This window comes from Pantherophis guttatus, chromosome 1 (assembly GCF_059756535.1).
Source record: "Pantherophis guttatus breed Tessera chromosome 1, ASM5975653v1, whole genome shotgun sequence".
Lineage (NCBI taxonomy): Eukaryota > Metazoa > Chordata > Lepidosauria > Squamata > Colubridae > Pantherophis > Pantherophis guttatus.
In genome coordinates this window covers 224,565,783-224,592,406 of record NC_142063.1, presented here as the reverse complement: position 1 = coordinate 224,592,406, position 26,624 = coordinate 224,565,783, and the positions used below count along the sequence as shown (strand labels likewise).

Genomic DNA, 26,624 nt, shown 5'->3' with positions numbered 1-26,624 from the left:
TTAAATCATTCCATTTACAGATATTGTATTGACAGATACTGTATTGAAAAACAAAATGAATGCTTCACAGAAAAAAATTGCATTAAGGAAGGGCACTCCCTTGAAATATTCACTGCAAATACTATTTCTGAAGTATTACAAAAGAGAATGAGTTTTAAATCAATTTGCTACACTCTGCAGCAATAAGAAAAACAACAGATTATTCTCACCCAGGAATTTAATAGAAAATTATTTAAATAAGCTAATGCTTATGCCTGAAATCCTAGAGATAGTTTGCATTAATTAAGTCACCTTTTAAAGGATTCCGTTAATATGAACACATATTACCATATTTTAAATTTATTTTATGTATCATTGAAATGGCTTCTAAGGCAACTTTTCAAAGCAATACACAAACCTTTAAAACAATAATCGGTATTAAACATCAAGGATAAAACAGTATCTGTTTCATTTCAAGCCAGACTTTCCATCATAAAATGCAAAACCCCAAATCGCTGATATGGCAAAAACAATTTTTAATTTAAAATTAAAATAAGATGAAATTATTCTGAGTGTCAAAAGGAAGGATAAAGTTAATGATGTATTCTCACGGGGGGGGAAATCTAGAAATATGGCGTGATAACTCCAATGTTGGCATGATTTGCATGTTGGGTATGATTTCTCCATCCAATCAATGTAGTCCATAATTATGGGGCTATCACTAAGAAAGCTTTGATTTTTCTACCATAATCCTAGTATCTATGCCTTTTAAGTTTTTTTATAATATTGGAAGTTCTTGACTTATGACGATATTTGGGCCGAAATTTCCATTGGGAAGCTAGGTTGTTATTATGTGAGTCATGCCCAATTTTATGACTTTTTTTGCCATGGTTGTTAAACAAATCATGGTCATTAAGTGAATCCGGCTTCTCCCATTGATTTTGCTTGTCAGAAACTGCCTGGAAATGCCGATTATGTGACCCCGAGACACTGCAACCATCATAAATCCATGATGGTTATCAAGGGCCCAAATTTTGATCATGTGACTGCAAGGACTCTGCAATGGTTATAAGTGCAAAGACAAGCATCACTTTTTTCAGAAATGTCGTAACTTTGAAGGGTCACAAAAGAAATGGTTGTAAGTCGAGGAATACCTGTAGAATCTGCCAGCAGTAGGTGCATCAATTTCATTACCATTTTAGCTAAAGATCCTCCCAAAACAATTCAATGCTGAATTGCATTGAAAAATTGGTAATTCCAATTTAAAAATTGGTAATTTTTTAAAAAATATCTAGGATTGGAAGAACATTTACTTCTGAATTTACAGTCACAAAAGATTCCATAGTGCTGAAGCTGCACACCAAATAATTGGAGTGGAGTTGACAGCTTGTTTTTCAGCGAGCTGCTATTCTGCCATAAATGCCTTGTTGTATGAAGGAATCAGTGCTAACATTCATGCAAAGCAGGCTTCTTGTAATGGGTGAGTCATCTGCATCATCTCAGATGCATGCAGAAGATGGGAAGGGAAATTAAGACTCCACTTTTAAAATTTGGGAGCGGATGATACCCATCCATTTGTTAGTGCTCTGAAGGGATGAATAAGTAACCCTTAATGGCTTTGCGTTGCTTCTGCTGCCTGAGCTTCTGCATTAGCGTTGTCTGCTTCTTCCTAATTTTCTCCCGTCTCCCGCCTTTATTTTTCATGAGTCAGAAAGCCTAAGTGTCAGCATTTCATATCTATTTATATAAACCCTTCTTCTCCCGTTCAGCTAAAAAGTCTTCTAGTCCAACCACCTACTCGGGCAAGAAACTCTATGCCATCTCAGACAAAGAGCTGTCCAATCTCTTCTTAAAAACCTCCCATGTTGAAGCATCCATAACTTCTGAAGGCAAGCCATTCCACTGGTGAATTGCACCTTAAAACATCTCCACAATTTACCGAGATGAAAGAATTCCTCTTCGCTTGCAAAGCTTCTAAGGGCAGGCAACCAAACAATGCTTCCAACTATCATGCTGATCTCGGTGTAAAGAGCATTACAGTAGACCTAGCATGTCCAGGTCTTCTAGCTGCTTGGAAGGAGTCAGTCCCTAGAGCAGGAGTGCCAAACTCAAGGTCTGGGGGCCAGATCTGACCCATGGAGTGCTTATATCTGGCCAGTGGGGCTGCCCTGGAAATAGTGAAGGACTGGCCCGCGATGCCTCTTCCAGTGAAATTAGAGCTTGGGAGGGCCATGGGCAGCCCTGCCAAGCTCCATTTTCACTGGAAGAGGGTTGCAGGAGGCCATTGCATCCAAAAACGGAGCTTGGGAGCCCGTTTTCACTGGCAGAGCACTCAGGCCACCACAGGCACCCCCGACACGAGTGACATTGAGCTGGCCATGCCCTCCCCCCCCGAGGTCAAACAACCCTGGTGCAGCCCTCAATGAAATCAAGTGTGACACCCCTGCCCTAGAGCAACCTACTGCAATCCCTGATAAGATGAATTAGGCAAGTAACGCCAAGAATTCCAGCAAGCATTCTGTTTTCCAATGAAAAACCTACATATATGGAAATCAGAAGGTATGATTTTATTTCCTGTCCATTTCCTACTCAATGGAGAGAAGGCTTTCCTTTAAAAGACCTGCTGATATTGGAACAAGGACCATCCTGCCTGTTCTTAACCATTAGCCACCACGTGTTCAGGCAGAAGGACTGCATAGGATTCTTCTGACTTTAAAAAATGATCAAATTTGCTTACTTTTTTACATTATATCATGGTAAACATCTATTGTTCCTTCTAAGGTAAGCTGGAATCCAAAATCTTAGAGCAGGGGTTTCCAATTTTGGGAACTTTAAGATGCATGGACTTCAGCTCCCAGAATTTCTGGCTGGGGAATTCTGGGAGTTGAAGTCCATGCACCTTAAAGTTGTCAAAATTGGCAACCACTGCTTTAGAGGATCTGTTGTTTAGCATTGCAAATAAAATGGCCCAGTTTTCCAACTCACTTTCAGCTGCAAGATGGTGGAGTATTTCAGAGGTGGGTTTCAGCAGGTTCTGACCAGTTCTGGAGAACCGGTAGTGGAAATTTTGAGTAGTTCGGAGAACCCGCAGTAAAACTTCTGACTGACCCCGCCCCCTCTATTCTCTGCCTCCCGAGTCCCAGCTGATCAGGAGGAAATGGGGATTTTGCCACGCCCACCAAGCCACGCCCACCAAGCCACACCCACAGAACTGGTAGTAAAAAAAATTGAAACCCACCATTGGAGTATTTACTAGTAACTGGGGCCGTTCCTGCAGAAAACGTGATAGGAGCCTTGCAATCTTCCTTTCCCTTACTGGATAATGAAAACATTTGTAGATGAACAGCAAGGTGCTTGACCCTCTAATGATAGTAAATAAGAGGAAGCCATGCAAGAATCTGATACTTTAATACTCAAAATAGGTATTTCATTTTGTTGGTAAGATTTCCTATAATGGAATTAAGTAGATTCAGGCTACAAACCAATAAAGCCTGCCTGGCTGTAAAAATAGCTCAACCTAACAATTAAACAATTTCAATATACTTAGTTTCTTATTTTTCCAAACTGCAGACAGTTCTTTCCTATCTCTGCATTCATTCTTTGATCTTTGAAGTACGTGCAATGCAGGTTTGTGCACATTTCTATAATGTACACTTTTTATGTGTTTACTGGTAAAGTCACTTTGCTTTCCAACTCTCACATGCATTTTTAAAAACTTGCTTGCTGTGATATCGTGCTTTGTTCATTCTTTGTTTCATTTCTTCATAAACATTTTTGTTTATGTTTGCTAAAAGCTGCCTGGATGAATTCTATGCATGCGCTGCATTAAGAAGAGCCTTCAAACAAGAACAAAACCACTTTCGCCAAGAGAAGCAAAGTGCCACAACTTCCTGCTTAGGCAGGGGGTTGGTTTAGAAGACCTCCAAGATTCCTTCCAACTCTGTTATTCTGTTCTGTTCCGCTGGACCACCATATAGGGCAGGGGTGTCAAACTCAAGGCCTGCGGGCCAGATCCAGGCCGTGGAGTGCTTAGATCTGACCCGCAGGGCTGCCCTGGAAACAACAAAGGGCCAGCCTGTGGGCCTTGAGAAGAAAAGGAAGGAAGGAAGGAAGGAAGGAAGGAAGGAAGGAAGGAAGGAAGGAGATTATAATGAGAGGGAGGGGGGTCTGAGGGAAGTCCTGCTTTAGCACTTGGCCACCACAGGTGCCCCGACACAAGTGATGTTGAGCTGGCCACGCCCACCCTGGCCATGCCCTCTCCAGCCACACCTACCCTGGACCCCCAAGGTCAAGCACAACCCTGATGTGGCCCTCAATAAAATCGAGTTTGATACCCCTGATATAGGGGAAGACCATCACTTCAATGCATAGAGGCACTCTGAAAAGACACCTGGCTCAATTCCCCATCACAGTGAACAGCCGTCTATAGGTGCCGGGCTGATGGTAAGGAATAGATGACACTAGTGTCACAATGCATTTGTACAGGTTGCATTTCTCACAAGGGGAGGTCTCCGTGAAATCATTTATTATCAGTTACAGTCCCATTCTAACAAGCTTCTGTTAAATGAAGCTGATTGAACAGAAGATAAAATATGTTTGGATGATGCAAATGTTGATTTATTTCTATGGAAGTAACATCAGAACCAAAACTTCAAAATTTAATCATTTTAGAGGCTGTTAAGTACAGAACAAAGTCCTTTCAAGTGAGATACCAACTGTTTTACTAAAACCTAGAGATGCTAAACTATTTCATTTGAACCTTATTTCAGAGTAAACCAACCTGGTCCAGATTAATGGACCCAGTACATACTGAAATCGTTTTTTTAAATCTTTCCTAATTTCTAAATTGTCTTCTCATCTCAAAACACATATATACAAATCAACATCTATGATAAAAACATACTAGTATAAAATAGTTTTTAAAATAAATGTCTAAGAAAATATGTACAAAATAAATGTTTAGGAATGCATTGAGAGATATTTCATGTGATTTTAAAAAAAACATTGCAGATTAAAACAGAAAGCAGACAGATTGCACTTAATGAAAGAACATCTGTGAAATGAATAAACTGCTTTTGCCTTCCATACTAAAACCATCTGCCCTAATTAGAAAGTTACGATCATTAAAAAAGCAGCAACAGGTAGAAGCACGTTTAGCAAATGTAGATTTACCTTTTTTGGGCTTCATGTTTGCCTGTCTACAGAATTTTCTAACTAACAAATATACATGAGATAACTAATATAAACCTGAAGAGGAAATTCCCAAGCTATGGCCCACTATTTAAAAAAACTCTCCTAGTTCTGATTTCTGCAATCAAAACAGATTATAGCAGTAGTTTCAGTTTCAGTTTTATTAAATTTTTATACCGCCCTTCTCCCAAAGGGACTCAGAGCGATGTACAGCCAAGATAAAACCAACAATACAAAAGTTAAAACAATTTAAAATTATTGAATAGTTTGGCCAATCGTCTAAAATGCCGTAACCCATTAAAATAATATTTTAGGCAAGCCCTGCTTGATGGAATAATAGCATTTTAAGGATGCGGCAGAAGATACGGAGGTCGGATATCCGATGAATCTCCGGGGGCAGCTCGTTCCAGAGGGCAGGTGCCCCTACAGAGAAGGCTCTCCCCTGGGGGTCATCAATCAACACTGTCTAACTGACAGCACCCTGAGGAGACCCTTTCTGTGGGAGCGTACTGGTCGGTGGGAGGCTATCAAACGCAGAAGGCGGTCTCATAAATATCCAGGTCCCATGCCATGGAGCGCTTTAAAGGTGGCAGCCAACACCTTGAATCGCACCCGGAAGACCACTGGGAGCCAGTGCAGCTTGCACAGGAACGGTGTTACATGGGAGCACCGAGTCGCCCCCATAATCACCCGCGTGGCCACATTCTGGGCCAGCTGGAGCCTCCGGGTGCTCTTCAAGGGGAGCCCCATGTAGAGAGTGTTACAGTAGTCCAGATGGGAAGTGATGAGGGCGTGAGTGACCGTGCACAAGGTGTCCCAGTCCAGAAAGGGACGCAACTGGTGGATCAGGTGAACCTGATAAAAAGCCCCCCTGGCCATAGCCATCAGGTGGTCTTCTAAAGACAGCTGTGAATCCAGGAGGACACCCAAGTTGCGAACCCTCTCTGAGGGGGCCAGAAAGCTTTCTAAAGATAATCTTAATACTCCAGTTTCTTCCATCTGACTTTACAGTTTTAAATTGCTGGTCTGCTTTGCAAATCAGTATTATTGTGTTATTGACTCACTGTTCTTCTGTTTTTGATTTCTAAATTTTTTTTTCTCTATAGCTTTTAATTCTTCCAGCATGTTTACAGTTAACTTGCTCCATAATAGCATCATGTTCCAGAAGAGGGCATCTAGTGATCAGTCCCTTTGCCAGAATGTGCTCAGATGCAGAACATGCATTCATATTGCTTTTGATATTTGCACTTGAAAATTATCCATTTTAATATAATCTGGGTAAAGTGGAAAGTGGTTGAAGAGTATAAATTTAAGTGTTGCTACTTTGTCAGTTGCCAAATATGACAATAATACTGGCTGCGATTAACATTGCAGGAAAAATCCAATTTGTGCTGATGCAATTCCTTGGAGTTGTTCGTAGCAGTGCATTCTCATGGTTGCACTCAAGCGACTCTAGCCACAAATCTTATTTGCTATCACCGTGGCTGGTTGAAGTAGATACTCAAAATTAAATATATAACAGTAATAGGAGATCTCTTTCCGTGCCAAAGCTGTTCTGAAAAAGAGTTTAATTTTCTTGACCTTTTGAGTGTGCTTCTCTTCCAACGCTTTTTGCAAAATATCATGGAATGTTCCTGTCTGCTCAAATGTCATAAAATACTTCTCAGTAAAGTAGGTACTGCAAAAAACAAAACAAAACAAAAAACCCACAGAGGTTAAACATCTAGCTCTTAAGTGATTTTGAAAAGTAGCTTGTCTAATGTTAATTCATTGGAAAGATCTCTCTTTTTTAATCCTGCATTTATTTGTCAGATGAACTTTCCTGAACATGCAATACCTGGAACATCGTAATAGATAGATAGATAGATAGATAGATAGATAGATAGATAGATAGATAGATAGATAGATAGATAGATAGATAGATAGATAGATAGATGATAGATAGATGGATCGATGGATCGATGGATCGATCGATGGATCAATGGATGGATGCAGTGGTGGGTTCCTCCCGGTTCGGCCCGGTTTGGCCAAGCCGGTAGCGGTGATGATATGACGTCACCGAACTGGTTCTCTTTATTCGGGAGCTGGGCCCTCCCGCCCCCCCCCCCCCCGGTTATGTAAACTGGCTTACATAACCCAGTTTAATCTAATTTGATTCAGAAAGTCTGTTTAATTCAGAAACATGAACATCTGATTGAATTTCTGAGCTGCAACTTTGACCAATACTAATAAACGAGGGCTTGGAAGAGATTTTCCCCAACCCCCCCCCCCCCACTTTTTTTTTTTTTTTTTTTTTGAGCTAATTCATGAGCTCACCTATTTCATACTGTTAGAAAAAGAGGTTATTTTTAAGCAACCCAATCTTCTAAAATCAAGGTTGAGAGTCATTCTCGGAAATTTGGCAGAATTAATAGCTAAAGCAGCTCATTTGTTTGACCCACCTGACTACTGATAGACTTTATGATTTACCCAAGCACTTATAGTGTATCCTTCCAATTATTAGTTGGGCAGAAGAAATTAGAACCAGAATGATATAAGTTAAAAAGATATTTGGTACAACACTTACTTGTGGCTTTCTCTGTACAAGAAAAGAAGGAAGGAAAAGAGAGACACAGAGACAGAGAGAAAAGTATGTTTTATATGCCAGTAATAAGCTTCTTAGTGATATAATGAGACAATGCATTCTTGCAATCATCTAGTCATTTTTTAAGCTATTATTTCACCCATCACTATTTAGAAATGCATTTGTACGCTGAACTCCTGGGGAAAAAAAATAACTGTAGCCTTCATTAACATTTTCCTAGGATATACAATAAATTGCTCTTCAGCCTTACTAGCAGCATACCTAACAGCCAAGGACTGAGATAACAGCACTGCATCAGAAAAGCTATAAGTGCTGGCATCATTTGCACACCTAGGTCATGAGTAGCCTCTGAAGGGCCACCAACAAGATTAGATGGTAGACCATGCTAGTAGAAATTGTAAAGGAACAACAAAGCAAGAAAGGATGGAGATGAGATGAAGAAAAGCAATATGTTATTGCTTAACGCATTGTAAGCCACCCTGAGTCTCCAGAGAAGGGCGGCATATAAATTAAAGCAAAAAAAAAAAGGAATTCCCCACTTTTGTCTATGGAGATTTTCAATCATCTAGATCAGGGGTCTCCAACCTTGGCAACTTTAAGACTTGTGGACTTCAACTCCCAGAGTTTTGCTGGCTGAGGAACTCTGGGAGTTGAAGTCCACAAGTCTTAAAGTTGCCAAGGTTGGAGACCCCTGATCTAGATCATGGTTTTCCCAAAGATGCTTTTCCAAACTTTCTTTTTTTTTTCTTTCTTTCAAAATGTTTAGCTATTCATCAAAGAAGCTGAAGATGCTACTTGGGTAAGAAGCAAATCATTTTCAAAGAAAAAAAAACACAAAGAAGTCCAGTTGCCTTTTAGAATAGCACCTTTGAGACATTCCTCACTTTTCTACAGCAGGGGAAAAAAAACAACCCAGATCCAACAGGGTAGCCACTTCTTGGTTTTCTAAGGGGCCATAATCATTTTAAGGCAGGAAAAAAGCAGCCTAGCCTTTCACTATGACTCTCTTCAGACCACTGTTGTACATAACCTGATCAAAATAATGGAGGAGGACTTTTGTAACGGCTGAGTATACTAGTAGTCTAATTTTGTGAGTTTATTTTCCATTCCTCACTGTTCCCATACAGTAGGTCAGCTCTAATTCCAACACGTCTACCTTTGTTTCATTTATATAACTTTCAATCTTAAATATTCCAAATATTCCTTTGCTACCATATGGTTCTGGGCTCCCTTCATTAGAGTTTACTTTTAGCCATATATCCTCATTTTGCCTAGTGTCAGCCTCTATCTCTCTGCCCGGAGCCAATTTTCCTTTCTCTGCCAGAGTCACATTGTGTTTCTTTGTCCAGAGTTTATCTGCCAGTTCATCTATTTCATACTGTTAGATAGTGCCAAGTCCACAAACAATCTGTTTAGAATATGGGATGGGCATTCTTCATAGTAAAGGTTGCTAACCCATTTATCTTTATCACTTTATTTTTTATCGTATTCCAAAACAACAAACTTACTGGCATATTTGAGACCACTATTTCAAGTTGCTTGGCATGATTAGCCTCCTCACAGAGATGGCTTACTTGACAGTTTCACCTTTATGCAATTTACGTTTTGTTCTATGCCATACTTTGACCAAGGGAACTCCATTTTTATCAGTCTTGTCTAGATAATAGCACTGAATTATTTCTGGAGTAATCTCTACCTGATTAGCGCTTATGATGCTTTGGCTTAGGCCACTGAACCAAATTAGAGGTTTCCAAATTCTCCTAATACAACATTAATAATCCAGATTTTCAAAGTCCTTGATGCTTCCCCAAATTCTGCACTACAGCACTGATCAACAGAGTCAAAATGAGTCTCAAGAACAGAGTCAAACGTGAAGGTGGGTCTCTTTTCTGACTGGAAGTTGTGACAAAAACTCTGCTCAGGGAATGCTTTGACTAGAAGGACCAAATCCATTCAAATCTGTATTTTTGAAGATACGTTAATTTGCTTCAATGTAATACTTAAATATTAAGGTTTTGTTACAGGTGTCAATCTGTTACTGGATCAGCTTTCTAAATTAGGTCTTTTTTTTTTCCTTATAGGGATACGATGATAGATATGGGGGTGAATATGATGAACCAAGTTATGAAGCCTATGATAATAGCTATACTACACAAACACAGAAGTAAGTACTCATTATTTTAATAACAAACTGTCCCTGGGTTTCTTTACATTTTTAACTTTTAACTCCAATGACAGTTTATTGCTGGAACAACATCTTAACATATCTCAGTTCTTACAATATGTTTTTCAATAATATTAAAATTATCACATTTCATGGTGCAATGACAGTCAAAATGGAAGCAAATTACCTTTTTTCCAAAACCAAGTCAAAGGAGACGTCTTCTTGTAAATGGGCTACCATTTCTGCCCAAATGCAGTCTCTTATTTTTGCTTAAATCTCTTCCTGCTAAAAGACTATAAAGCAGCAGATGAGCTGCAAGAAGAACAAAAGAAACAAAAAAAAACCCCCTACAATATTATAGTAGGCAACCATATTTTATTGTTGCTGTTTATAATTTTTAAATAGACCAGTTTGTTCAAGTGGTTAAGGAACCCGGCTAGAAAGCAAGAGACAGACACGAGTTCAAATCCCAACCTCACTTGGGTGACCTTGAGTCAGTCCTTCTCTCTCAGCCCAACCTATCTCACAGGATTATTGTGGGGAAATTAGGAAGAAGAAGGTGTGTTGAATATGCTCACTGCTTGAGTTATTTGTAAAAAGAATAAAGGCAGGATATGAATTAGATAAATAAGTAATAAAATTTGAAATTGTAAAAAATTATTCTATAAAATACGGACTAAGACATGATAGATATGCAAGACTGTACAGAAGATTTCACTCCCAGACCCATAAAAACTATACACATTGGAAACTGGGAACAGAATTAGGTTCAGTAACACCAGTGGTGGGTTCCTCCTGGTTTGGTCCGGTTCAGCCGAGCCGGTAGCGGTGATGATATGACGTCACTGAACCAGTTCTCCCACCCTGCCCTCCCACCACCCACCACGTTATTCTTACCTTTTATTTGGCCCTACCCCCAATCTATTGCTGCCTCCTGAGTCCCAGCTGATGACTAGAGGGAAAAAAACTGTTTAAACTCTTGCTGCGGGGCATCAAAGGGCCGTCCTACAGCTGCTCAGTGTTAAAAGCAAACAAATGAGTCAGGTCATAAGTGCGAGGACTGGTCGTAAGTACGAGGACCTTCCAGAAATGACTCTGACCAGCTAGCCACGCCCACCTAGTCACATGACCTCCAAGCCACACCCACAAAATAAGCCACGCCCACAGAACCGGTAGTACCAAAATTTAGAACCCACCCCTGAGTAACACCATGGGAATCTTGTAAGACCAGAGGCTCAGTATGGCTTACATAGGAAAGACTCTGGACAAAACTTGGGATGCAAGACAGGATAAAGCAAGCAGAAGTCAAGAACTGATAAGGTATTTAGCAGAAAGGAATTTGTTGCACAACAAGAGCAATACATTTGCTACTCAAGAAGATAACTGAGTCTTTCAAGGCAAGACATATTAGAAGGTACCTAGCACTGAAAGGGCAAATCGTTGTTTTGTACGTTCTATAATGGGTTGTGGGAATAACCTTGAAAGACAGGAGGAAGAACCCCTCCCGAGGCAACAGTTTGGTAAACAAAATTGGAGCCCAAGCAGAAATGTAAGGCAGCATCTCAGAATTGATCCTCCCTAGTACATACAGGTAGGGAAGCAGGGAATACTTTCAGACTTGAAAGATTCAATAGTCTTACAAGAAAAGTAGTATTAGTATTCATGACTTCGGTCTCCCGCTCTGGACTGCTTCAAAGGGTTGACATCAATCTTGCATGTCTCAAGCTCTCTTTCTAGAGAGGTGGAGGATCCCACTTTGGCTTCTAGAGATGGCATCTCATCCTTGGGTACACCACTATCTGTTGAAAACCTTGCTGTAATGCTACTCCGACTGTTGCATTACATTGCTACTTTTCTTTGCAAGCACAATCCTGCTCCCACTTCAGCGGTGAAATCCTACGGGTTCTACCGGTAGTGATAAAAACTGTACCAGTTCCTCCGAACCGGTATTTCCAATGATCAGCTGTGCCGCGCAATTTAAAATCGCTAGAAAGCAGGAAATCCTGCTTTCTAGTGAATCTAAATTGTGCGTCACAGCTGTTTCCCCCCCCCCTCGCTGTTATACTTACCATCTAAAGCCTCCTTTTTCCGCGCATTTGGCGCATACTGCGCATGCACACACACACACACGCAGAGCACACTTGGCGCACAGCGTGCATGCGCAGCCAGCAAACCGGCAGCAAACTGGTTCACCACTGTCCCACTTGTCCTACTATAAAAGAATCACCCAGATTCTTTTATTTGCTATCCCTATCCTCCTGGGCAATGTTTGTTTTATTATTACATTTGTACATTGTTTTTACTGTAGAAACTTCAGGGTTTGGTCTTGTCGCCTCTCCTCATTTCCCAACAAGAGCCTTGAGGATTGTTAGGCCTAACAAATTGTGCCTTGCCACAAATGGGTCACACAGATTTGGAGGGGGGGGAGAGAAAAAAAGGTTGTATGCCTCTTCACTTTGAAAGAGTTGCCCCATCTGCCTAGAAAAATATTGGAGGCTGGATTGGTAGACATCTTGCTAAGGGGACGAGGAAGAGGAGGTCATTAACTGGGATGACAAGGAGCACCTTTACACCCTGTAGTAAATGAATATTTTATGACTGCCTGTACAAGTAGTCCTCAAGATACAACCACAACTGAGCCCCAAATTTCTGTTGCTAAGTGAGACAGCTGTCAAGTGAACTTTGCCCCTTTTTATGATGTTTCTTGCCACAGTTATTAAGTGAATCACTGCAGTTGTTAAATGAGTAACACACTTGTTATGTGAATCTGGCTGTTGACTTCGATAGTCAGAAGGTCGCAAAAGATGATCACATGATCCCGGGACACTGCAGCTGGCATAAATATGAACCAGTTGCCAAGTATCTGAATTTTGGTCACCTGACCATGAGAATGTTGCAACAGTCATCAGTGTGAAAAACAGTCATAAGTCACTTTTTCAGTGCTGTTGAACTTTGAATGGTCACTAAACAAATGGTTGTAAATCAAGGGCTACCTGTACCCACAATAGGAGCCATTTTAGCCACAATAGGGAATCCACATCCCTCCAGCTTGAAATTTGCCTGCCAATCCTCTAAAATATTTGGAAAACTGAAAATAAGACAAGGTTTCAGCTATAAATAGCAATAGCACTTAGACTTATATACCGCTTCTCAGTGTTTTACTGCCCTCTCTAAGCGGCTTACAGAATCAGAATATTGCCTCCAACAATCTGGGTCCTCATTTTACCTACCTTGGAAGGATGGGAGGCTGAGTCAACCTTGAGCTGGTGAGAATCGAACTGCTAGCTGTGGGCAGAATTAGCCTGCCATACTGCAATCTAACCACTGCGCCACCACAGCTCTTTTAAATCTCGAACTTAAAGAAATCCTTGTTTCTCAATGCAAACCAAGATGAATCGTAACAGACTTACATAGGCAGGTGTTCAAAAATATGCCAAATGTAAGTCATTATCCAGTGGTTCAGAAAGGCCTGAGTTCAAAGCAAAGAAGCCGGCAGATTCTTTAATCACCATCATGGGCCTTTTGCCAACTCATCTCAGACTCCTGTCCAACTCCTTAGGAACTCACATAAATATGAGGCCGGAGTGGCTGGAGAAAGAATTACAGACCCGGTGTGAGACCCGAATCCTGCTACAGAGTGTATTTTGCCATAGTGAAGGCATAAATCTTCTGGAAGGGTGTGCTGTTGGCTCCTGACTTTCACGCATAATATGAGAAAAGGGAGCCAAGATCTGATAGACTGGAGATTCCAACCATTTGTAGCATTTAGGAAATGACTACATTAGGGGATTGCAAAGCAGAGTGGATATCGTTTTGAACAAAGAAATAAAGAGGAACGTGTTGCTTTGTTAAAAGTAAAATATCTATCCATCATAAAAAAGATGTAGATGGTTTCCCAGTATCATGGGGACAATTGTCAGTTATTGAAATCACATATTAATAACTATGTAATAGCTTGCTGTAGAATCCTCACAGTAATATTCCCTGTTAAACCGAATCACGTTGATTCAATAATTCAGCTTTATTGGAAGGCACAAGACAGCAGCCGACCATTGAGATTGAATTTACAATCAGTTATTGAGTTTGAGGGATTTGCCTCCCCAGTTATATTACTTCCATCCTGTTATTACGTTCAGGTTGTTTGTTAGATGGTTGCACTGCAGAAACTCCATTGCTTAAGAAGTTTAAAGTCTTCACCGAGGCAATAGGAATCCCTCGCAGTTTGTTCATTTAGTGTCCATCTAAATCAGAAACAGAATCAGTTCGGCTACCAAATTAAGTCTGAGGCAAGTAGGTGGGTTGAGTTTCAGCAGCCATGATGATTCTTTTTCCTTTGCTGCCAGCACTATGGCATCATTTTTAAAATTTATTTGACATTTATATAATTATTTTGAGTTTGTTTGGAAGTCGTTTTGTTTTTATTTTTTAAAGAGAGAAAGAGAGAGTGAATCACTTAAAAAATATTGTGAGGTAATAATTGGAGCACAGTCAGGAGATATCCAGATAATCTGTAAATCAGAAATTACAGGAGTGTGTGGCAAAAAAATTAGGAGTCCGGTGTAATTTTTCTGACAAATGAATTTAATTAAAAGGTACAAGCTTTTATGGGGTGCAGCTCATATATCAGATGCATATACTGATGTAAGATTTAAATTGAGGGGCAGAGGGAAAATGGCATGCAGGACAAGGGAAAAAGAAAGTGCTAGATCCTTATACAGATGCAAATTACACATAGGGCCAAAATGAAAGCTCTCCCAAGTTATGATTAGTGAGAGAACAGACCTTCCCCATGATGGATGGATGGATTCAGTTCCAATTGAGATTTATAATTACTGGTAGTTTTTGTTTAGCAACCACAATTGAGATTGGCAACTCAGTTGTTAAGGGAAGCAGTCACTAAGTGAAATTGTGACAGTGTACAAAATATTAATTCAGCTTTCCTTTGCTTTACAGGCCTACAAAGGTCGAAAATACGAGGATTGATCATAAGGTTACTTTTTTAATCACTGTCATAATTGCGGACAGTTGCTAAACGTGGCAGTCGCTAAAGGAGGTCTGCCTTTACCTTCTTTCAGTAGTGTGTATCCCTGCCAGGAAGATGCATTACACTGGCAACCAAGAGTATTCATTAGAACAAGGGCTGTCCAGCCTTGGCAACTCTAAGACTTGTGGACTTCAACTCCTAGAATTCCTCAGCCAGCCACTCTGGGAGTTAAAGCCCACAAGTCTTGAAGTTGCCAAGGCTGGACAGCCCTGCATTAGAAGCTCACATTGTTATATACCAGGGTTTTTTTGGCCTTTCATTGTTTACTGATGGACAGAAATATGGTTGGAAGGTGGGAACAGGGGAAGAGACAGGGATTGCTGTGGCACCACCGGTGCATCTTTGTACATAGAAACATCTCCAGCTCAAATTGTAAACCAGAAATTCCTTTTGTCTTCATTTTTCCCTTTAATTTTTTTATATAATTCTCATACATGCTATAAAACATGCTGAGGTGGTCTCTGAGATTTATTGTCTAGATGAAGATTGTCTCCTCCTGTGAGCTTTGATTCTAGGAGCAACAGATAACGCTCCTATGCCTCACTGTGACAGATCCACCTACTTTGTTGCATACAAAAAAGGATAATGGAATTCTGCCTAGAGTGCTAGGTATACATTTAAAAAAAGGACCTGACTTGATATACAAGATCAACACTTTTTATTTTTCTCAATTTCTGTTGTCAAGTATTGCCTCATATGAGAGGAAGTCAATATGAATTATGGAGATGATGAGATCTCTCACTAAGTCAAAATTCTAAGTAACGTTTATTTTTATTTTTTTGCTTCAGAATTCTGGCTGTCTTCCTATTGGTTTCAATGCATTGTCTTGTGAATAGCTGTATATGAAACACATAGATAATTGGGCTTTGGTAGGGCTCCAGAGAGGCCCGTTAATTTCTTGCATTCATCAGCAATCTCAAGGCAAAAGCATCAGAGTGGCCGGATGATATAAAACACCCACAATATCATTTAATAAAGTGAGTTCACATGATGACCTTGCCATACTTAAATCAGCTGATGGATGTCTTCAAGTTTGGAACTGATAAAGGTGAATATTTGTAGCTCAGGGTTGAAATGAGGGGTCCCTGGTGCTCTCTGCACTTGGTTGTCTTCTTGCAGATGTTTCATTACCCAGACTAGATAAGATCATCAGTCTGTACCGTAGCACTGATGATATTACCTAGTTTGGGTAATGAGCTGTCAGCAAGAAAGCAGCCAAGCACAGAGAGCATCAAGGCCCTTCAAATTTGGTTCAATCAGATTTCTTTCTCAAATAGAGGACCTGATTCTGTCCAATGGTAGCACTGGACAGATTAGCATGTGGGACGTAAATGTTTTCAAGATGTGAGGGTGTTCTTGATCTCGTTTCCTGTAGTCCCATGTTAGAGCTAGTTCTTTACACAATCACCAGAAAAAAGAGGGCTCAGAATTTTTACAAAGGAACAGTTGTAGAAGTACATTATAGTCCTTGTTACTGATTCTTATAGGGAGTCAAATTGATTCAATGAATGACCACCATAACAAAGAGAAATTTAATTTTTTTAAGCATAGTATAGCATAGGAGTGGGTCTGTCAGGTTTTAGTTGGCATGAAGTTATGAAAATTCACTGACACCAGAGATGACAAAATGACAGTTGGAAACTGAGAATTTTGGGTCAAAGTTCTCCAAGATGAACTTCAGCGAAGTCTTGAAATTAGGCATTAATGTGGATAGCACAGATGTAGCGTTTTGAGATTTGCCTCCAGAGCGATTTGCATGCAAATAACTAAATAAAATAAAATAAAAAAACACAGCCTGTTCATTAAGCTATAGCAATAGAAGCATAATGTGCAAATTAGTGGGAAAGAATCATTCTTCTCCATTCTATAGTCATCATACCATATCTGGAGTATTACCTCTCATTTTGGATACCACTTTTCATCCTTGTGTTCAGAGAAGCAAATAATACAACCATCCTGGAAGGAAGGAAAGACTTAAAGCAGAAAGTAGGCTTAACAGAAGTTTCCAGGGCCCTACCTGGTATGGAGTGGCAAAGGTGCCCTTCCCAGTAGCAAGCTGCTAATGACATCAGCATCCACCAGTGCTGCCTTTCTCTGGCGATCCTCTGAACACACATTAAATATTAGCACATTGATCAAATGTGACGTCCAGAATGAGAGGCAGTAATTCCAAGAGTGGCATGGGATGGAGAGAAATTGCTTTTTTCTCCACCATCTGGATGCTATGTGTCCATTGCTACAGCCACTGTGCATGCTCTTTAACCCTGCCATGCCATCTGTAAGGTGTCAGAACCCATTGTAAGTGCTCTCTCACCCCGACCCCCATTAATCTCTTACTTTTGCTGCCTTCCTCCTTATTCTACAAAGAGAATATTGCTGGGAAATGGATAGTAATATCTGAAGAGATGAAGACTGCCGATTTGACTTATTCTGCTCCGTCTCTTCCCATCACTTGGCAGCCCCCTCACTTTGCTGCACTTCCTGATCCCAAATGTCTGCCCCAGCTACGGATCCCAAAGAACACAGCACACACAAAGTTTGTACAAAACTTAATTTACTAAAATAACTCAGTCTTTTTCAAAACAAAGAAACCAAAGATAAAGTAATCTTACTAAGGTTGGCAGAAAGCCCAGAAGCAATTTGCAGAGAATCCAGATGCGAAGTAGAGTGAACTAAAGTTGTTCCCTACAAATTGCTTCAGTCGGCATTCCTCCTTAAATAGGCTAAGGGAGTGGCCAATTAGCCCCAAGCCTTACTCTCGAGGACACCTCCTCCTGAGGAGCCACTCCTGCCTTTTGGCCGCTCTGCGCGCCTGTGCATCGAGAAGAGGCTCCTCCTCTTCATCCTCTTCACTTAAAGGAGCTTCTGGAGGTTCTGAAGGCCCTGGCTGAATCCCTGCCTCTGGCACCACATCTTCTCCAGCCTCCTCATTGTCTGACTCGAGTGCCAGCTGCACAGGCTGCTGGTGCAACACCACACCAGCCTCCTCGCTGTCAGAATCAGCTACAATCCGCACAGGCCACTGACGGGACACAACAATAGGAGGAGTTCCTTCATTATGTCATCTCTTGGATTTCAGATGAAGCATGAGAAATTGAGGGGTGTGGTGTTGGGAAGGGTTTTGTGTAATGAAGCATAGGATACTCATACCCAAAATCATATATTTTTCAATGCAACTGAAAGAGAGAGGGAAAAAAAATACAGAAGACATTTTAGCAGACCGTTAATTTCAAGATTTTGAACCAGTATAGGATGATACCTGGTTGTTTGTTTATGTCTCTGTGTTTATGTGTATGTGTATGTGTGTGTTTTTTTAAACTAGGAAAAAGGTTAATATATGTCCATGTACGATAAGCCATACGCTAAATAAATGTGTGTGTGTGTGTGTGTGTGTGTGTGTGTGTGTGTATGGTACTCACACACATACGCAGCAGAAGTGGGTTTCAGCAGGTTCTGACCAGTTCTGGAGAACCGGTAGTGGAAATTTTGAGTAGTTCAGAGAACCGGTAAATACCACCTCTGACTGGCCCCGCCCCCATCTATTCTCTGCCTCCCAAGTCCCAGCTGATTGAGAGGAAATGGTTTTCTTTAGTAACCTTCCCCTGGAGTGGGGTGGGAATGGAGATTTTACAGTATCCTTTCCCTGCCACGCCCACCAAGCCATGCCCACCAAGCCATGCCAGCCCACCAAGCCACACCCACAGAACTGGTAGTAAAAAAATTTGAAGCCCACCACTGATACATAGAGCATAAAAACTAACATAAAGTAATACAAAGTAAAAGCAGATAAGAGAGGAAAAGGAAAAGAAGACAAAAATTGCAGAAAGAAAGAATACAAATACAAAGAAGCTTCCAATTTCCTGTGCAGCAAGTATAAGTAAAGTTATGTTACCTCTTACTCTATGATAACAAAATAATGCTCACTCTTTTCTAACATCCTTTTTTTTCCCCAATCATCCAAAGCACAAATTGTAAGGGCATATTTTTCCCATTTTATGCAAAAGTCTATAAAGGTAGATACTGGGTTTTTTTTCCCCAAAGAAGTTAATTTAGCCATTTCCGCAAGTTCCATCATCTTCACCAACCATCAATACCCTGTTGAGAATATTGTCAAGTTTTTTTTTCCCATTTTCGAGCATATACAGTAGTAGTGTTGCTGCAAGGACAATGCCTAGTTGCTCATGCAAACATTAGCAAATAGATTTCATTGACATTAGTTTTCAGCATCTTATGTAAGATAGCAGCATTTTATATAGAGAACAGATGGCATCATCTATACAATCTTGATAATATAGTATGCTTGCTACTTATTTCGCTCCCCTTTTATTGTGTGGAGCATGGAATTGATTTATGCATTGCTATATTTCACTTTGGGGTTTGTATTGATACTTGTCTCACATTTCCATATATTTTATTCCGAGGCTACTGAACAAATCAAATTAGCAAGGCTAAAAAGCTGGCAGGTTTCAGAGCAATTCATGTATGGCGTTCATCATCCAAAAATCTTTTGTAGTGCCACTTTATTTATTTTTTAAAAAAATTCAATGAACAAAACTACAAGCAAGTATGCAACCTCTGAAGTAAATAAACGTTTCTTGCCCTTATGCCATGGAAGATTTCTTTCCATTATAGATCTCCAATATTTTATGTGACAGCCTCAATTCTTCTTTCACGTCTCCATGTTAGGCTTTTTATATACAGATGGGCTAATCACATCTCCATTTAAAGTGGTTTTAATATGCTTGTATTTATATCCACTTTTTGATTTAGCGCACATGGTACATTAGGTCTGTGTGAAACTTGGATTTGGAGAGGCTTCAATTGAATCTCCCCTTCAAATCGAAGCGAGGTGTCAAAGTGAAACAGGTGCTCTTGAATTGCTTTGGAGCATTTCAAAAATTATTCAGTTGGACTTCTGGTTGTTTTCTGGCTTTGCAGCCTCAAACATTGTGTACTTTTTCTCCATATATTAAAAAAAAAACCTTAGGAGGAGGAGTGAAAAGCTACTTGATGTTACCATGCTAGCAGAGGTGGGTTTCAGCGGGTTCTGACCAGTTCTGGAGAACCAGTAGCGGAAATTTTGAGTACTTCGGAGAACCGGTAAATACCACCTCTGACTGGCCCCGCCCCATCTATTCTCTGCCTCCCAGCTGATTGGGAGGAAATGGGGATTTTGCAGTAACCTTCCCCTGGAGTGGGGTGGGAATGGAGATTTTACAGTATCCTTCCCCTGCCATGCCCACCAAGCCACGCCCACAGAACTGGAAGTAAAAAAATTTGAAACCCACCACTGCATGCTAGTGAGTTTTACTGCCTCCATATCGTCTGTACAAATCCTGACTACACAGGTAGTCTTCAACTTACAACAGTTCGTTTAGTGACCGTTCAAAGTTACAACGGCACTGAAAAAAAGTGACATATAGCTGTTTCCCACACTTATGACTGTTGCGGCATTTCCATGGTCACGCGATAAAAATTCAGACACTTGGCAACTGATTCATATTTACGACAATTGCAGGGTCCCGGGGTCATGTGATCCCCTTTTGCGACTTTCTGACAAGCAAAGTCAATGGGGAAGCCAGATTCACTTAACAACCGTGTTATTAAATTAACAACTGAAGTGATTCACGTAACAAATGTGGCAAGAAAGGTTATAAAATAGGGCAAAATTCACTTAACAAAAGTCTCACTTAGCAGCATAAATTTGGGCCTCAGTTGTGGCTGTAAGTTGAGGACTACCTATATTTGTGTTTCGGGGACTGAAGTTTGTTTTTCATCCTTCTGCTAGAATTAATGTTTAGACAGTTATTTTGCTCGGTGAGAGCAAGAGAGATGGAAATTTAGATTTACCCTGCGGCCCTTCACTCTTCCTTAGGTAATCCTTTTCTTTTTCTTTTTTATTTATCCTTTCTTAACTGTCTCTTTCCCCGACTTTTAGTTTTTATGTACAGTCTGTCTTCTGGTTTTCATCTCTTTCAGGCGCTACCCCCACTTTCATTCATTCTACTCCCCTGTCAAAAAAACCTTTTTTTAAAAAAAAATCTTCAGTGTTTCTTTTGCTACCTGTCTGTCTCTATCTCATCTCGTATTGAATCCATTTTGCTACATGAGTGGATCTGAGATAGAATAGCAGAGACCTTCACTCTACTTCTTCTATCCTTAAAGAAAAGGAAAATGGCAGGGAAAGCAAGTGCTGGTAGACAGTATAGGAGACACACACAGGAATTAGCAGACTTCCTTCTGTTAAGCAAACATTCATCTAGTAAAATGAAGTCATGGATGGGGATGATGGTGGTGGTGATGATGATGATGATCGTATAGTATAGTAGTAACAGAACAGAAAAACAGAGTTGGAAGGGATCTTGGAGGTCTTCTAGTCCAACCCCCTGCTCAAGCAGGAAACCCTATACCATTTCAGATAAATGGTTGTCAAATCTCTTGTTAAAAACTTCCAGTGATGGAGCACCCACAATTTCTTGGAGGCGAGTCGTTCCACTGATTAATTATTTTCATTGTCAGGAAATTTCTCTTTAGTTCTAATAATAATAAAGTAATAATAGTAATAATAGAGCAATTGTCCCTACTTATCATCTTCATAATATCTAAGAACAATTAGCTATGGAGAAGTAAGAGAGACATACTTAACCAATGAAAGTCTGTAGAAATTCTCAGTAATCCAGGTCATGGTTGTCCCAAAGGTGCTTTTCTTGGTCTGCAAGGAATATAAATCCTTCCATTCCCCACTATCCTGTCAGAGCTGAAGAAGCTTTTTGGATGAGAAGTGAAACATCTTCAAAAGAAAAAACAAGAAAGCCCATTTGCCTCCTGAAAAAGCACCTTTGGTTAAACAATGAAAGGAAAAATGGCAGATGGGTGACATGTTTTGTTCTGTGCTTCTTTCCCTATATGTTAGAACAGTGATGCAAGTTTAGCCCCAACTCTACTAAACACTAAAATGGTGTCAACATCCAGATTGATTATCCAAATAAAAATAATTCGGGCTGAAAACAGGGTGTGCAGAGGCCAAAAATGGGGCATGCAGAGGCCAAAAATGAGGCATACGGAGGCGGCACTAGGTGGTGACGCCAATGGGCAGCAATGGCGCCTATGGGCAGCAGCAATCCCTGCAGCCTGGAACAGCTGATCGGAGGTATTCCGGGAGGCCGATCCAACCGTCAACCAGCTGCTTGTGCTAAATCAGGCTGTGCTGAAGCTGACCTTGCTGTTTGCTGCAAGGAGGCAAATTGCTGGAGGCAGAGGCCGAAGGGTGGGAGCTGGAGGGTGGGCAGGGTTTCAGCAACATTCACTCTATAAGACGCGCAGACATTTCCACCCACTTTTTTGAGGGGAGGGAATGCGTCTTATAGTCCGAAAAATACGGTATATCCTTTTTTTTAGGTGTGGTGGCCAAAACTTCACCCAATATTCCAGATGCAGTCACACCATTGATTAATATAAAGGAATTATATTGGCATCTTTCTAAAATTCTTTGGACACATGTCCAGAGAAAAGTGCTTAGTAATGTGCAGAGATACAAACACAGGAGTTGTCCACAATTTATACTGTGAAGTATCTATATGGAATTGAATCAGAACATTACACAGCTCTTCTTTATAATTCCAAAGGACTGGTTACGGTTATCCATTGGTGAGTGAAAGATCATTTACACCTGCATTGCTTTGACAGAGCAGAAATCATGGGTTAAGCATATATTTATTCATTGATACACAATGTCCAAACTGCTGTGATAATATGAATTAATCATGCTCTTCAAACAGAAATTAACAAGAGACTCCAACATAGCTTTTGTTAAAATGAGACTCCTCAACAAAGGTTAGCCAAGGAGATGATTAGTACTGTCATACAAAATTATTGTGCAAAACTTTTCTTTCGGATGACATATTTTAATAGAAATTTGACATATGGTATATTCATATATATTCTTTATGCTGTTCACATCTTAGATATGCAATATATGTGTGAGCCTCAGAAAAAGAGTAAGATGACATAAGCAGAATAAGAGAATAACAGAGTTAGAAGAGACCTCGGAGGTCTTTTAACACTGGAAGTTTTTAAGAAGAGATCAGATAACCATTTGTCTGAAATAGTGTAGGGTTTCCTGGCTAAGCAGGAGGTTGGACTAGAAGACCTCCAAGGTCCCTTCCAACTCTGCTATTCTATTCTATTCTATTCTATTCTATTCTATTCTATTCTATTCTATTCTATTCTATTCTACTCTACTCTACTCTACTCTACTCTACCACACATTCTCAACAATCTTGACTCCAATTTATACTTTCTGGAATATATTTATTCCTCTCATTTCTAATTAAACTCATACCTGTAGGAGAAGGGGTGGCAGAACTGGGAGCGGAGTCAAAAGAGGAATCAGCCTAGAGTCTCTAAATAGCCATAAGGAGACTATGTTCAACCCCTTTTGACACTTAACTAGTGTCAAAATAAAACTAACCGTTAATTGAGTAGATTCCTATGCATAAGCATAAATAATAATAAATGAGTTTAATCAGAACTTCACATGTGATCCTGGTCTTTCATGTCTGACAATACCCTTCAATTTCCTACATATATTCATGAACTCCACTCCACAAGATCAGACCACTTTCATTCATTCTGCTGTATTCTACTTTTAATTTCACAAACAAGCAACATATCTTTTTCTTTCATTCAGTCATTTTATGTGTAATTCAAGCTCTTATAATGTACTATTCTTACATTCCAAGTCACAGTCTTCCATATGACAATTAGAAAAACATGGAAGTCAAGTGTGTTTCTGAAATCAAACAATCCACGTGTATCTTAAAAGTATGAAATAATAAATTCAACTAGAAAGAAAATAACAGATGTCACTAAGGCATCATGATTAAGAACCAGAAACTAGGAGACTGTGAATTCTACTTTTGCATTAGATACAAAGTCAACTGTTTGGCCTTAGACCAGTCACTGTCTTGTAGCCCCAGGAAGGAGGCAATGACAAGCTACTACTGAAGAACCTTTCCAAGAAAACTGGAAGGACTAGTCCAAACACTCACCAGGAGACAACATTGACTGGAAGGCATTTAAAAGAATGGAGTTGTCCTATCAATTCCTTTTGCGTGTTATTGTTATTAGTTTTTTATTCTGCCTTTTTCAATATCTGGGCATCTCAAGGTAGCAACCATACCTAATTCTCCTGCATCCTATTTTCCCCACAACAACCACCTTGTGAGGTATATTGTGCTGAGAGCAAACGACTAGCCCAAAGTCACACAGCTGGTTTCATTGCCTAAGGAAGGCCTAGAACTCATTGTCACCTGGTTGACAATGGTTTCCAGGCCATCACCTTCACTGCTATACCAAACTAGCTCTGATATTGCTAGCATTTTTCTCACATGCATTAATATAACTTGAAGGTAGTTTAAATCCATGTTGGGATTTGAATCCATGTTGGAGCCATGGATTTTCAATCAGGTTAATGATGTGGACCACTAGTTTCTAAATAATTCTAAATCTAATCTAAAACAGAGTCACCCTTTTAAGCCATTTATTGAACTTGAGTTAACCTATTATCAACTACATTATGATTTCTTAGTGTTTCTATAAAGAAATTGCTATGAGTAGTTATGGGATGTTACATGTTGTAAGTTATTGAGTTGTACTATCTTGCTGAGGTGTTAGTCAGACTTATTTTTTTCAGAACACAAAACATTTGCAGTATATATGTATGGACAACAATGTCTGTTTTCCCAATCAAAGCAAAGAATAGCAATAAGACTCTGAATACCATACAATTACAATTGTAGCACTTTATTTTGATTGTAATTACTCAATAAATAACAGTGATTCAGGAAGATTCACGTACAAATAAAGCCAGATAGATTGGGCATTTGTTTCAGAAAACAAAACACAATTTAATGTAATGAACATTAAACTTTGCTTATTATAGTTTGTGTTACTAACACAAGCTTGTGTAAAAGGCCGGCCTCGCAAACTCATGAATACCAGCAGAAAGGAAGAATGACAGGGCATATTTCTCTTACTGGAGAGAAGGGATCCTACTGTGAAAACTGATTTTTCCTGCTATTTTTGATTCCCTTTAGTGATGCTTACAACCTTTCCAACATTATTAAAATGTAAGATTTGTGTCCCCAAATTGTCCTTTGTGCTACTAACATATTTGCCATGTCGTGGTGCTCAGATTTCTTCTGCAGTTTTTATTGGGAAAAATTTATTAGAAAGGATGATGATGGCAATGAATTTTAAATCCTTCCAGTCCTTTACAGCTTGAAATCTAATGTGACTTTTTCCCATGAAAAATCACTTGTAGCATGCAAATGTCGCAAGATCCTCAAGGTCACATTTTACACCAGAAAGATGCACACCTCTAGATATTGTAACTGAGTCGTTCAAATCTGTAATTGACGTTTTTAGTTCAGGTTAACTGAGAAGGCCAAAAAAAAAAACTGATTACATAAATAATGTCCTGGAAAACTGGCGGTGAAGATACAAAATGAGTACTCAACATGTTTCCCTTGAAACCATCATTGCTATAAGATTTGTTTTTATCTAAGAGACAAAGCGGTCCAATGGAACAGGCTGTGTTTTGTGTTCACTTATTTTTTAAATTCGGTTTTCTCTCTCAGATAACATACCATCGTACATACCATTCACCGTTGTAGCTTTTATAAAAGGCGTAAGAGAGAAAAATAACAAGTTTAGTTAATGTTTTGTTTCAATTGAGCCATTTTCCTTTTGCAATAACTTTTTACTCGCTGTCTAAATCTATTGCAGTCTGCCTGAATATTATGACTATGGTCATGGAACAAGTGAAGATGCCTATGACAGCTACGGTAAGGCTTGATCTATTTTTGGTAAATGTGTGAAATCAGAAAAGCTATCATTCAGTGACAACCCAAAATTACTCGTACGTTCTCTCTTCCTGCTTTCCCAGAGGGCAGGCTAAGCTGATTTATGTCATTCTGAAGTAAAATGTAACTTGTGGAATTGAGGTCACAAAACCAAACAAATCCGTTTTGATCAGAGGTTTGCAATGACGTTAATCACAGGGGTAGGGTCAGTTTTCAAAAGCGATGGTGAAAATGCCGTTTAATGTGCAAATCTATTGCATGATGACAAGCATCAGATTTAGTGATGTTACTGATATAACAGCAACTTTATATATACCTGGCTATCTCATATTCCTGTTCTCCATGGGAAGCAAGATTTCATGGGCTAGGAGGCTACAGCAATTATTTTGTGTTGTTGCACTGGTTACCATGTAAATATGGACTACTTTCCATTTGAGCAAGAGCTTGCTTTAGCTATACACTTCAGAGAAATTGGCCCACTGGTTTCCCAATGCTATAAAACTATTCAGTCTTTAGAATTGATAAGAGTCAGAGAGAAGTTCAATCCAGTTGAAGTTAAATATTTTAAATTCAATTGGTTTCATTAAAAAAGATTTAAGCATGTGCTTAATTCTTCCTTTGAACCATCACTTCAAGATAGTCTAAAGCAGGGGTGTCAAACTCACACCGTTCGTATCGCAACTTTTTTCCCCTTCGCTAAACCGGCCGTAGGCGTGGCCAGCGCATGATGCATCTGGCCCACAGGTCGCGAGTTTGACAGCCCTAGTCTAAAGCAATTCCAACATTGTCACTTTTTCC

General features: G+C 39.8%; 1 protein-coding gene across 2 annotated transcripts in view; it reads left to right on the top strand.

Moving 5' to 3' along the window:
- The window catches only part of KHDRBS2 (KH RNA binding domain containing, signal transduction associated 2), a 413,845-nt gene that overhangs the window by 337,350 nt on the left and 49,871 nt on the right, over window positions 1-26,624 (top strand). For both annotated transcript variants that reach the window (XR_009621906.2, XM_060689217.2), the window contains exons 7-8: window positions 9,835-9,917; window positions 25,750-25,808. Coding sequence is in view for 1 of the 2 variants with exons in the window: in XM_060689217.2 (XP_060545200.1) it covers window positions 9,835-9,917; window positions 25,750-25,808 (142 nt within the window). In the remaining variant the exon portion in view is untranslated. The remainder of the gene's footprint in view (window positions 1-9,834; window positions 9,918-25,749; window positions 25,809-26,624) is intronic.